This window comes from Pezoporus flaviventris, unplaced genomic scaffold (genome assembly GCF_033815535.1).
Source record: "Pezoporus flaviventris isolate CSIRO_AGI_PZ_B2104156 unplaced genomic scaffold, CSIRO_AGI_Pfla_v1 ptg000148l, whole genome shotgun sequence".
Taxonomy (NCBI): domain Eukaryota; kingdom Metazoa; phylum Chordata; class Aves; order Psittaciformes; family Psittacidae; genus Pezoporus; species Pezoporus flaviventris.
Window position 1 is genome coordinate 488,691 of NW_026892696.1, and position 12,526 is coordinate 501,216.

The 12,526-nt window shown below is 58.5% G+C and overlaps 1 protein-coding gene across 1 annotated transcript; it reads right to left on the minus strand.

Annotated features, from left to right (window-relative positions):
- Nucleotides 1-1,024: 1,024 nt before the first annotated feature.
- ALDH4A1 (aldehyde dehydrogenase 4 family member A1) lies at nt 1,025-11,716 on the minus strand. The gene is made up of 15 exons (XM_061479419.1): nt 11,609-11,716; nt 10,896-10,989; nt 9,949-10,041; nt 9,780-9,827; nt 9,531-9,686; nt 8,878-9,027; nt 8,703-8,777; nt 6,177-6,364; nt 5,154-5,227; nt 4,195-4,391; nt 3,780-3,827; nt 3,273-3,425; nt 2,261-2,382; nt 1,484-1,602; nt 1,025-1,304 (listed from the first exon to the last, which is right to left on the minus strand). Exons 1-15 carry the CDS (start codon nt 11,713-11,715, stop codon nt 1,192-1,194), a joined length of 1,737 nt encoding a protein of 578 aa, XP_061335403.1. The 5' UTR covers nt 11,716; the 3' UTR covers nt 1,025-1,191.
- Nucleotides 11,717-12,526: the final 810 nt, after the last annotated feature.

A 12,526-nucleotide genomic window follows, 5' to 3' on the forward strand; every position in this document is an offset into this window, starting at 1 on the left:
CAGGGCAGCTCGCAGAGCCCCAGTGATGTGCCCGTGTCAGAAGCAGCTCTGCAGGCCAGAGCACAGCCCTGGACAGAGCACAAGGGGCTGGGAGATGCCTCTTGCTCTGATTATTGCAGCCCCCACCTGCTTTCCCAGCCCCTCCTGGTAATTAAGTGAAATTCCCTCAGTTTCCCCTTCAATTCCTTCCAGGGATTTGAGGGATGCTGCAGCTTGTGCAGGACGGGTCCTGTTCCTGAAACACCTCTTAACAACATGCAGTGAACATGCAAGGACTGGAGCAGGAGAAGCAGCCAAAACCCATGGGAGGCAGCCTGACCTCCTCACCAGTGGTGAAACAAGGGCACCAAGCAGGGTGCTGCTGCTCCACCTGCCCGATGTCTGCGCACACGGAGACCATTTGCAAGGTAACATACAGGGAACCCCATCTGCTGCCCTCAGAGCACAGGAATAAGGCACTTAAACTCACCTGAAGCAGCACCACACTCCCAGCTGCCCTCTCCTGCCAGGTTCTCTCCCTACATCAAGAACGTTTGGGGCTGTCTGAGCTTTGCCCTTGCTCGGGGACAGGGAGAAAAGAGAGCTCAGGGCTCCCATCACATTGACTGTGGTTTAGGGCAAGCCCAGCTGCCCAAAACTCCCAGCAAGGCTGGCTCAGGCAGCCCTCAGCTTCCAATGGTTTCTGCTGGTGCAGCTCCCCCGGGACACAGGGAATGATACAGCTTTTGGCAGGACGGGGCCAGCCTCTTAATGCTCAGCTCCTGCTTTAACTGCAGCCCCATTGAGAGGGAACCACGGTGGACCACTCGGGATGGACAAAACAGAAGGCCAGGCTGGATGGGGCTTGGAGCAACCTGGTCTAATGAAAGGTGTCCCTGCCCATGGCAAGGGTTGGAGCTGGATCTTAAGGTCCTTTCCAACCCAAACCAGTCAAGGATTCTATGACAAAAGGAATCTGGGATGCAACCACACAGCTCCAGCACCCCTGAATCCATTAACACATCACCCTTACATGGACCACAAGGATTTTCTCTTCTGCGTTTACAGTTTAATAATAGAATTTTCCTTTCAAAATAAACCCTAAGCTCAGGTTAGAGATCAGTAGATCTAAGTGCTTCTCGAGGGCGTAGCTCAAGGCCACTCTGTGCGTTGAGGATCAGTAGTAGCAGTGGGGCCGGGCAGCAGGAGATGTCACTGCATGTAGGCATAGCGCCAGTCCGTCAGGGGCACGTGTGTCTCCTTGATGGCCTGAGGAGACGTCCAGCGCAGGATGTAGTGGGGGCCACCAGGTTTGTCGTTGGTGCCTGTTTCAGAAGGAAACAAAGTGCAGGTGACCGTGAGCTAGAGGATAAGGGGACCTTCCAGGTCCACCTCAGAGGGGATGCAGTGCCTTTAAGGGGGATGCTGAACCTTTAAGGGGATGCTGCTCCATGTGCCCCCGCACAGGTCCGTGCTGTCTGTGGACAGGGGTTTCGGGTCTCACCTGAGATGCGGGAGCCTCCGAAGGGCTGCTGGGCCACGACGGAGCCCGTCGACTTGTCATTGATGTAGAAATTGCCGGCCGCGTTGCGCAGGAAGCTCCTGGCCTCCTCGATGATTCGCCTAAGGAGGGACAGAAACAGCTCTGACAACCCAACAGCAACTGGTGTGGAGGCCTCCACTCTTCCATAGCCATTCAAATCATGCCAAAAGCGAGTTTTCACGGCATCTCAGGGCTGCACGCTGTTTATACACTCATAGCATCATAGAATGGTTTGGGTTGGAAAGGACATAAAAATCATCCAGTTCCAACGCCCTGCCATGGGCAGGGACACCTCACGCTGGTTTGACATGCACTGAAGCAGGTTGCACACACTAAGAGCTCATGTAAATGATCCCAGGTTTGTTTTCTTCTACTAGTTTGTTTCTATGTTTGACTGCTATAAATGAAGGTGACTGAGACTTAAGGATGGTCCCTCATTGAGGCTACCCTGCTCCGAGCCCTCCTCCTACATGAGGGGTGTGTGGTGCATCCTTCTGTATGCTCCAAGCATCACCTCTGGGGCAGTTTCTCAATGAAAAAACATTTTGGGGCTTTTTATGGATGTTTTAGAAACAACCCCCAGCCTCTTCAGTGGGAGGAGGGGGTAAAGCAGCAGGAAATGCCCTCCTTCATCCCTACCGTGCAGCACAGGGCGCCGGGGAGCAGTGAGACAGACACCTCACCCCAGAAGGGCAGCAGCATCCTCACTGCTGCGGCAGAGCCGGTTTTGGCACTTACTTCTCCTGGGCGAAGACCGCCCCCGTGAGGCCGTAGGGGGTGGTGGTGTCGATGAGCTCCAGGACCTCCTTGTACCGCTCCTCCGGGTAGACGTAAACCGTGAGGATGGGGCCAAAGATCTCCTGTGCAACAAGAAGACAAGAGAGCAGTGAGCGGGGCAGCCTCCAATCAGCACTGAACAGCTATAGCCGTGATGAAGAGGAACATCCCTGAGGAGAAGGACTTGGGGTGTTGGTCAATGGGAAGCTCCCCATGACCCGGCTTCAGTGAGTGCTTGAGCCCAGAACCCCCCTGTGTGCTGGGCTGCACCCCCAGAGCGTGAGCAGCAGCTCAGGGAGGGGATCCTGCCCCTCTGCTGTGCTCTGGGGAGACCCCCCCTGCAGCCCTGATCCAGCTCTGGGGCAGCAGCATCAGAGGGACGTGGAGCTGCTGGAGCGAGGCCAGAGGAGGCCATGGAGATGCTGCGAGGGCTGGAGCAGCTCTGCTCTGGAGCCAGGCTGAGAGAGCTGGGCTGGGGCAGCCTGGAGAAGAGAAGGCTCCTGAAGGGGAGACCTGAGAGCAGCTCCAGTGCCTGAAGGGGCTGCAGGAAAGCTGGAGAGGGGCTTGGGACAAGGGATGTAGGGACAGGCCAAGGGGAATGGCTTTAACCTGCCCGAGGGGAGACTGAGCTGAGCTCTTAGGCAGAAGCTCTTCCCTGTGAGGGTGCTGAGGCGCTGGCACAGGGTGCCCAGAGAAGCTGTGGCTGCCCCATCCCTGGCAGTGTTCAAGGCCAGGTTGGACACAGGGGCTTGGAGCAAGCTGCTCTAGTGGAAGGGGTCCCTGCCCATGGCAGGGGCTGGAGCTGGATGAGCTTTAAGGTCCCTTCCAACCCAACCCATTCCACAGTTCTACACTCCCTGCACAAGTTACCATATGGCGCTGGCTCATCTCCACACACTTGGCTGATATCTCAGGGTGGAACCTGCAGCCCCTCTTACACCTTTGCTGCCGCCTCCCCACAAGCTGCTCTCACCTCTTTCATGATGGGATCCTGTGGGTCTTTGCTCTCCACGATGCAGGGCTCGATGAAGTACCCGACGCTGTCGTCGCAGCCGCCTCCGGCCAGGATGGTGAGGCTGGGCGACTTCTTGGCGTGCTCGATCCACTTCTTTATCCGTGCAAAAGACTGAGAAAAGGGAATAATGCAGCGTGGGTTCGGGGTGTAAAAGGAGGTTTGGGCAACCCCTGTCAGGGCTATGCTGCTCCCAGTGCTCCTCCAGCTCAGGGAGCTGGAAACACAGCCCCAGGCACTCTGATCCTGACATCTGAGATGATTTCTCAGCGCAACAACCCACTCATCAAGAGGGGTGGTGACCAAGGCACGCAGTGCTCCAGGAGGAAGCACAAGCGGGCTGAGAGGCAGCTCTAATCACTGATGTTCATACCTCACTGTAAGCAACACAAGCTTTTAACCCAGCCCCTGGTGAAAGCGCGGTGGTGTCACCCCCTTGCACCAGCAGAAGAGGAGCGACGAGCTCACCTTGTCATCAATGACTGCAGAGAAAAACGTCCCGAAGTCCTGGGTGGGCTGTTGGGGAGCAAGAACAGAGGGGAAGTCAGAGCCTGGCGAGCCAAAGAGCCGACCGTGGCACTCAGAGGAGCTGAAATTCCCCACACAACGTCCCCTCCCGCCCCGAGCACACCTCTGGTCCAGGGCACAAGCTGCCCCTTTTCAATTAGTCTGCAGCATTCAGCGACTTGCACGATCCCTCCTGCGGACCCTGGCTACAAGTTAATTTCTAATCACTATAAAGAAGGAGATGAAGGGGGGGGGACGGCGGCGGGGAGAGCCAGCGGATGAAAAGCTGGGTTCAATAGGAATTAGTAGCCAGTTACCGCAGTCTCTAATCCCATCAACCCCCCGCTGAGCCGCAGAGCCCTTCAGCTCCGCTCACATCTCCCACTTTGATCTTCCCGTGCTCCTCCAGCAGCTTCTCTTTGATGTGGGGCCACAGCGAGGCCGGGGCGTAGAGGCGGGAGCAGGCGGAGCATTTCTGGCCGCCGTACTCGAAGGCGGAGCGCAGGGTCCCGTTCACCACGCTGCCCACATCGGCAGAGCTGTGCACCAGGTGGAAGTTCTTGCCGCCGCACTCTGGAGAGCGGGAGGGAGGAAAAGGGGTGAGCGAGGAGCAGGCAGGGGTGAGCAGGCTCCGGAGAGCACAAATCACGGCCAGGTCGCCTGGCCCCATAGCTCCTCCATTGGGAGTGCAGGGAGAGCAATCCCGGCGCTCCAGGAGGCTTCCAAACCTGATGGGAAAGGGACTGAGCCGAGTTCCCAACCTCAGCTCTGTAATCCCAGAGTTGGCACCTCCTCCCAAGGGCCCCACCATAAAAACCCATCCCGTGCCGGTGGGAGCCGGTGCCATGAGCTCCTCCACATGCCCGTCACGGCCACACAACCAGCTTAGAACCATAGAACAGTTAGGGTTGGAAAGGACCTTAAGATCATTCAGTTCCTACCCCCTGCCATGGGCAGGGACACCTCACATTAAACCATGGCACCCAAGGCTCTGTCCAACCTGGCCTTGAACACCGCCAGGTATGGAGCATTCACAGCTGCCCTGGGCAACCCATTCCAGTGCCTCAGCACCCTCACAGTAAAGAACTTCTTCCCTATATCCAATCTAAACTTCCCATTTCAGTTTGAACCCATTACCCCTTGTCCTGTCACTACAGTCCCTGATGAAGAGTCCATCCCCAGCATCCCTGTAGGCCACAGAGGATACAGTTTGCTCCCTGCTCCCAAGGAGAGGAATCCTGGCCATCACCTCAGGCTCTCCCCTCAGCAGGGGACAAGCTGACCCCCCCCCCCCCATGGCCACCCCTCCAGAAAGGTGTGGGAAGTGGCAGTTACCTCCAGCCAGGCGCGGGAAGTTGCGGTAGCGATCCAGGTTTTCGGACACCTGCTTCCAGAGCCGCTTGAAAGTTCTGGAATGGGAAGGAGGATCTGGTTAGTGCACGGGGAAAAGGCACCAGATGTGCTGTGATGTGCTCTGCTGAAGGGGACCCCAGAAAACCCCTGTGTCTATCCCTAGAAGGGATGCCCTGCAAGCAGAGGAGATGCCAGCTGAGAGTGAGACCCTAAGGACCCAAAGGCACGACACAGTTAAGAGAAGGAAACTGCTGCAGTGCCACAGGAGTGAGCGTCCAGGTGAAGCTTGTCCCCTTTGCCTTTGCCCCCTTCCTCCTGGTCCTCACTGTGACAAACCCCTCTGCTGAAAACAATCAAAATGCTAATAGCCTCCCAGCAGGAGCCCAGAGCTAACACTCATTTATGAGCTTCCCACCTCTAAAGCACGATGCTCATCAGACCATGTCCTGCGCCGCTGGTCCCCGGTTTAACAGCCCGTCGCAGGCTGCCAGGGACCCTCGGTGTCAGTAACACACCGCGACGAGCAGGCAGAGCACGGGGCTGCAGAGCTCCCTGGGGCTGGCACCGCTCTGCAGCAGTGAGGTGGGTTCAGTCACAGCAGCGCTGGGAGACGGGGCAGCGACATAGACAAGTTGGTCTGTTTGGTGCTTTGAGTTTAGCAACAGAAGCTCCCTCCTACTAAATCACATAGAGATTTCCTTCCAGTGCCTGAAGGGGCTGCAGGAAACCTGGAGAGGGGCTTTGGACAAGGGCCAGGCCAAGGGAATGGCTTTAACCTGCCAGAGGGGAGACTGAGATGAGCTCTTAGGCAGAAGCTCTTCCCTGTGAGGGTGCTGAGGCGCTGGCACAGGGTGCCCAGAGAAGCTGTGGCTGCCCCATCCCTGGCAGTGTTCAAGGCCAGGTTGGACCCAGGTGCTTGGAGCAAGCTGCTCTAGTGGAAGGTGATGTTCAGGTGAGCACCGGCGGCTCCTCACCCCTCTCCCCTCTGCCCCCCTCCCCACGTACGGCACGCTGCCGGTGAAGTTGAGCCCACACAAGTGCTCGGAGCTCGTGACGGTGTCCCCAAACACGGGCCCGTCCGCCGGCACGAACTGCACGACGTTGGGAGGGAGCCCAGCCTCCAGCAGGATCTTGTAGACAGCGTAGCTGGAGAGCAGGGCAGTGTCACTGGGCTTCCACAGCACCACGTTCCCCTGCGGGAGAGGAGGCAGTGAGCACGGGAGGAAAGGCTTCAGCCCACACATGGGTGTGCAGTGCTTAAAACGCCCTGGGAAACATCAGTCCCGTAGCACACAGGGGATGGGAACACACCAACGGGCACCTTGGGGTGATTCACACCCACTGGGCACCCTCAGCACTGGTTTTGACAAGGTCTGTGATTGCCTTGCTCGGCTGAAGGCACAAAAGCCCTCCCTTTACAAGCAATGCTCCCTGTGCCACCTCCACACCCTCTCTCGTTTGGGACACAGAGCTTTGCCTCCCAAAGAGGAGCTGCAAAGCACAGACCTGCTTTATGTGTTGGGAAACGCAATGGCACCACAAACACTGTCACTTGCTCTGTGTGTGTGTGTGCCACTCACTGCCTTTGTGCCAGCCCCAGCAGTGACACAAACCCTCCCTCCTGGATCAATCCTGCACAAGCAGCAGCACAATCGGCTGCAGGACCCAGCACCAGGACGCTGCAGCAGGATCCCACCCCTTTGGCTCCTCGCCACCGTCCTGCCCTCGGCTCTGTGCCCAGACACCTCCCCGTGTCCCTGTCTCATTGCCTGGCCCCACTGCACGTGATCGTGCCACAGGGTCACTGTCCTGGGGGGCAGGAGGGGGGGGGTTGGACTCTGCCTCACCCAGGCACCTGCTTTAGAACCATAGAATGAATCACTCACTGGGCTGGGCTGGAAAGGACCTTAACATCAGCCAGGTCCAACCCCCTCCTCTACAGGGACTCACGGTGCAGGCAAAGCTCCTTCCATCCCCCTTAATCCTTCGGCTCCAAACAGTGAGAAAACCAAACCACGCTGCAGAAGTACCCCCAGGCAGGGAAATCTACCTCAGGGCACGGGCAGTGACAGCATTCCCAGCAGCACTGCTCCAGTGCCGAGGAAGTCCCACTGCCAACGCTGCAATGGCAATACCCGCGTTGATCTCTCCAGCTCTTTAGGCAAGAGGAATGTTTAATCCCCTGGGAAGCACGCTGTGGTGACCAAAACACTGGGGTTTTTATTAACATCCACCTGTTAAGTACCCTTTTCTCCTACATTTAATGCCAGGTATCACTGCCACTGAGTTTCTCAAGGCACCCAGTGATGCCTGGTCCTTTCTGCCCCTGGCCAAAGAGGGGGATTTCATCCTGGTGGGAATTCATCTTATCCTCAAGGAGGGAGAGGTGGATGCACTGCAGGGTCCCAAAACAGCCCTGGCAGCATGGGCTTGCCCCACCCCAGCACGGTTCATCTGCTCTGGGATGAGTTTATCACCACACGTCCCAAAGCCAAGGACCTGCCCCAAATGCCGGAGTGGGAGGAATGCATCTCCCTTCCCCAGAAAACTTCCCAGCCCCACATTGGCTTTTCCCTCTCCCTTCCTTCTCCCCACTCCTCTCCTGCAAAAGTTCAAATGCTTTGCCTTGACTATGGCTTTAAAATGGGACGTCCCCACATTGAAAGCTTGGTGTTCCCCCTCATGGCTGCCTCTTCTACCTCCAGGAGGCTGCTGCCGGAGAGACTGCCTTTGGTGCCAGGATGAAATCTGGGCCTAACTAGTAAAGAGCTTGGGGTAATTCTGTGCTTTATTCCTTTCCATGTAAATCAATGCACCCTGGCCCAAACTGATCCGGTTATGGGTGTCTCTCCCCAGCACTCACCCTGCAAGGGCAGCTGCTCCCCGTGCTCAGTGAGCACGTTGTGGTGGAACACATCGGTTGTTACCTTGATCTTTCTGGACCATCTCTCATGTCTGCCAGGATCAGCTGTCTCCCAGTTCAGTGCTAAATGCCAGGGCCATGACCTGCTCCCAGCACCCCCACTGTACCCAAAAAGCACGGTCCAAGAGGAACCTGAGCAATGACAGGGATCACACTTCCGTGCCACAACAGCACCCTGGTCACAGAGCAAGCAGCACGCAAGGAAACAACCCCTGCTGCATTGCTCATCTCCCTTCCCTCCTGCAGCATGAGACCTCCTCTTGATCTAAACCCCAGCCTAGGAGTGGAAAACCAAGTTGCTGCAAAACAAAAAGCCAGGCCTGAGCAGCCTGTCCTCCTCCAACACATCACACCTGCCCATCAGTAGACAGGTCTAAGATCCAGCCATCAGAATTCCTTCTTGAAATCAAAGATATCTGAGCCTAATTGCAGCAGAGCTGTGGAGTTTAAGGGGACCAAGAGGAGCAGGAGCCCCACCGTGTCCTACTGAACAGCACCACGGAGTCTGAATTCACCCCTTGCAGACCCCAGACCAGGCGAGCTGCAGCCCTGGAGAGACCAGCTCCTGCTCCAGCCTTTCCCTGCACAGACCCCACCACAGCACTCACCATCAGTGCTGGAGCCCCGGCCAGGTTCCCACCGATGGCTGTGAAGTTGAAGGGGGAGACGGCTGCCACGAAACCCTGCGGTGGGAGAGGAGAGGGAGCAGTGAGCCCAGGGAGCCTCCTCTCACTGGGCTGACCCCACAGCCTGCGTACGAAAAGCCCCAGCCCCTGGCCTCACCTCCAGCCCCCGGTAGACCATGCTGTTGGTGCTGATGTCCACGCTGATGGGCTGGCTCTTCTCCAGCTCCAGGGCGTACTTGGCGTTGAATCGGAAGAAGTCGATCAGCTCAGCGGCAGCATCGATCTCTGCCTGGATCACTGTCTTGCCCTGTTGGGTCAGACAAAGGCACTGAGAGGAGGCAAGGGGAATGCAGAGCCATGAGCTGCAGTGCAGCTCACGCACACCACGTGCTTGCCTCTGGAAGACGTGGCCTCCTGCAAGCCCCCTCCTTTGCACTGAGCAGAGGCAAACACCACCCTTGGCTGTGCCTGGGGACACCACATCACTCGTGCTCCCCCTCTGCTCTTTAGTGCATCTCCTGGGGCAGCCAGGGCCTTGTGCAGGGGTGAACCCTGATCCCTGCAGCCCACCATGAGCTGATCCTGTCCCCATGAAGCCCAGCTCCCAGCTTCACCTCCCTTGTCAGCAAAGAGGCCACAGTCAGCCTGTATCCCCCCACAGTACACCTAGAGGTGCTTCTAACATGACAGCCATTCCCACTGCCGAGCAATACATTGGCAGCAACCCCTGCCCTGCTTCCCGACTCCCTGCTCCCCACACTCCCTCCCATGCACCCGTTATCCACGGGGTCAATCCCACATCCCCCTGACCTGCCCGATCATGGTTTTGGCCAGCACTTCAGCTCGCCTCGGCCCGCTCAGCATGTCAGCTGCCTTCAGGAAGATCTGCGCCCGGTCCTGCACTGGTTTTAGGTCCCATTCCTTCCTCGCTGCCAAGGCAGCATTAATGGCTTTGTTAATGAGCTCCTGCAGGAGAGAAGGGGAAAGGCAGCAAGAAGGAACCCATCATGGCCCCAAGTGAGGGGCCACCCATCCCTAGGCACAACCCAGTGCACTCACCTTGCTGGCATAGCAGAACTTGGCCACCTTGTGTGCATGGTTAAATGGCTGAAAAGAGAGGAAGAGCCCACAGTTACCGATCCAGTAGATCTCCCTCCCATGGGTACATCCCTCAGGTGCATCCCTCTGTCCAATCCCACTTGTTAAAGCAGGTTTCCCCCACGCTCACCGACAGCTGGTACCGCACCGTTGGTGTCCACACCTCTTCTCCCCCAATCACACAGGGGATGGCTTCTGTCTTGCCCTTCAGGTCAGCGAGTGCCTGATGGAGGAGAGCACCATGGCGGGAGCTGCACACATGGACCTGCCTCTCCCTCCGTCCTCCCTGCCAGCCCCACAAGCAAAGGGAAACCTGGGGACAAACTTCCTTTGGGCCTGGGTGTCCACGGGCTGGAGGGACAGGGATGGGAGTTACAAATCCAAGTGTCCCCAAACTATCCTGGGCTGCATCCCCAGCAGTGTCAGCAGCAGGTCAGAGGAGGGGATCCTGCCCCTCTGCTCTGGTGAGACCCCACGTGCAGCATTGTGGGCAGTGCTGGTGTGACCAACATAAGGACATGGAGCTGTTGTAGCAAGGCCAGAGGAGGCCACGAGGATGCTCAGGGACTGGAGCAGCTCCTGTATGGAGACAGGCTGAGAACATTGGGGCTGTTCAGCCTGGAGAAGAGAAGCTGCGTGGAGACCTCAGAGCAGCTTCCAGTGCCTGAAGGGGGCTGCAAGGACGCAGGAGAGGGACTCCTCATCAGGGACTGTAGAGATAGGACAAGGGGTGATGGGTTCAAAGTGAAACAGGGGAAGTTCAGGTTGGAGATAAGGCAGAAGCTCTTCCCTGTGAGGGTGCTGAGGCGCTGGCACAGGGTGCCCAGAGAAGCTGTGGCTGCCCCATCCCTGGCAGTGTTCAAGGCCAGGTTGGACACAGGGCTTGGAGCAAGCTGCTCTAGTGGAAGGGGTCCCTGCCCGTGGCAGGGGCTGGAACTGGATGAGCCTTAAGGTCCCTTCACCCCAAACGACTCTATGGCTCTATGAAAAGGAAAGGGAACAGGACGGGGCTCGCCCCCACCAGGGAGGAGCCTGGTCCTTTAAGACCCCCAAAAGCCCCATCCCGTGGGCTGGTACCTTCTGCAGCGCTGCTCGCTCGGGGCTCCCTGCCTTAAACTCCAGGATGGGCTCGTTGGTCACCGTGATGGCCGAGTGGTGCCGCCACCTCCGCCTGGGACAGGAGGCAGAGGAGACACCGAACCCCGCTGGTTCCCTCCTCCCCGCAACGCGTGGCTTTGCCTCCTGGTGCCACCCGGCCACGCGTGCCCAGGCACAGCCCCGTGCTATTGTTCCCGAGCTCCATCCGCCCATCGCATCACGATGCCCGAGCCAGGCACCGAGCCTGGACATCGCCACCAGCCACAGCCCCCTGCAGGACGCCGAATTCCCAAGGGAAAACCGCTGTCTGCTCCCGCACCCCAGCGCGCTGCCAGCTCCTGGTTAAGTCCAGGGGGCAAAAGCCAACCCGGTCCCTGCTGCCCGCTCCGGTGCGCGGCCGGACCTTGGGCTGCGGGTTCCGCGCCTGAAACCTGCGGATCTCAGCAACATCGCCCCAAAAAAAGGCGTGGAAAAGGGGGAGGAAACGGCGGAGCTCGGCAGCGGGAAGGGAGCCAGCGAGGGCTGCGGCAGCCAAAGGGAGCCCAGGCGGGAATGGAAGGGGTCCGGGGAGCCGGTGTGGGACGGGGTTGGGCTGCTCCCAGCGGGAAAGGGAAAGGAACGGGAACGGGAAGGAGAAGGGAAGGGGAAGGGAAGGGGAAGGGAAGGGGAAGGGGCCCGGTCCCGTCACTCACCCGCCGCCCCTCAGCGCCCGCCACATCCCGGCCCCGCCGCGCTCCCCGGCCGCGCCCACACCACCGCAGATGGGGGGGGGGACACACACGGGACGCCCCAAGCGCATCCACTGGAACAGGAGATGCAGACCCAAGGGAGCGGGTGCGGGTCGCTCCGAGCGCGGCCCCACTCCCGCACGCTCCGGTGCCACCCCTGCTCCGTGTGTGCGGTGCCAGCCCGCCCCCCCCCCCCCCCCGCGGCCTGTGTGGTGCAACCCCCCCCCCTCCCTCCACCCCATAGGAGGCGGTGGTTGCGTCCGACCAATGGGGAGGCGGCGCGCCGCGGCACGTGGGAAAGGGCGGGGCGGTGGAGTGGGGTAAAACTCGTTAATTAAAGGGAAAATAAGTAATTAATAATAATTAATAATAATTATAAAGGACCCGAAGGAGGCGGCTTCGGAGGAAGGTCCCAGCCTCGGACCTGCGTGGAGACAGCAAAGGAGCATGAAGCAGCTGCTGCCACCCGCTTAAGGACGCAAAATCGGGGGGGAGAAGGGGGAAAACGGGATTTCACCCCAAAATGGGGACGCGGCTGGGGCACAGGCCAGGAGGAGGCAGGGGGTGGAGGGAGTGGGTTTAGCTCCAGCAGAAAAGCAGGAGGTTAAGAGGGGCAGCTGATCTTTGGGGTATTGGGTTCAGGTACTTTCAAGGGAGTGTGGGGTAATAGTTTGGGGGGAGTTGGGAGTAGTTTGGGACGCCACAGCACCTGCCCAACCCCCGGGCTGTGGAGCCGGTGTCTGCCTCCTCAGCAGTTATTGCTTTAAAAGCATTTCCCACCCCACCGTCAGCACACGCAGCCATTAACCAGGAATTCCAGGTTTATTTTAGGAGGTTTTTGTCCTTTTTTTCTCTTTTTCCCTCATCACCAAAGCATGACTG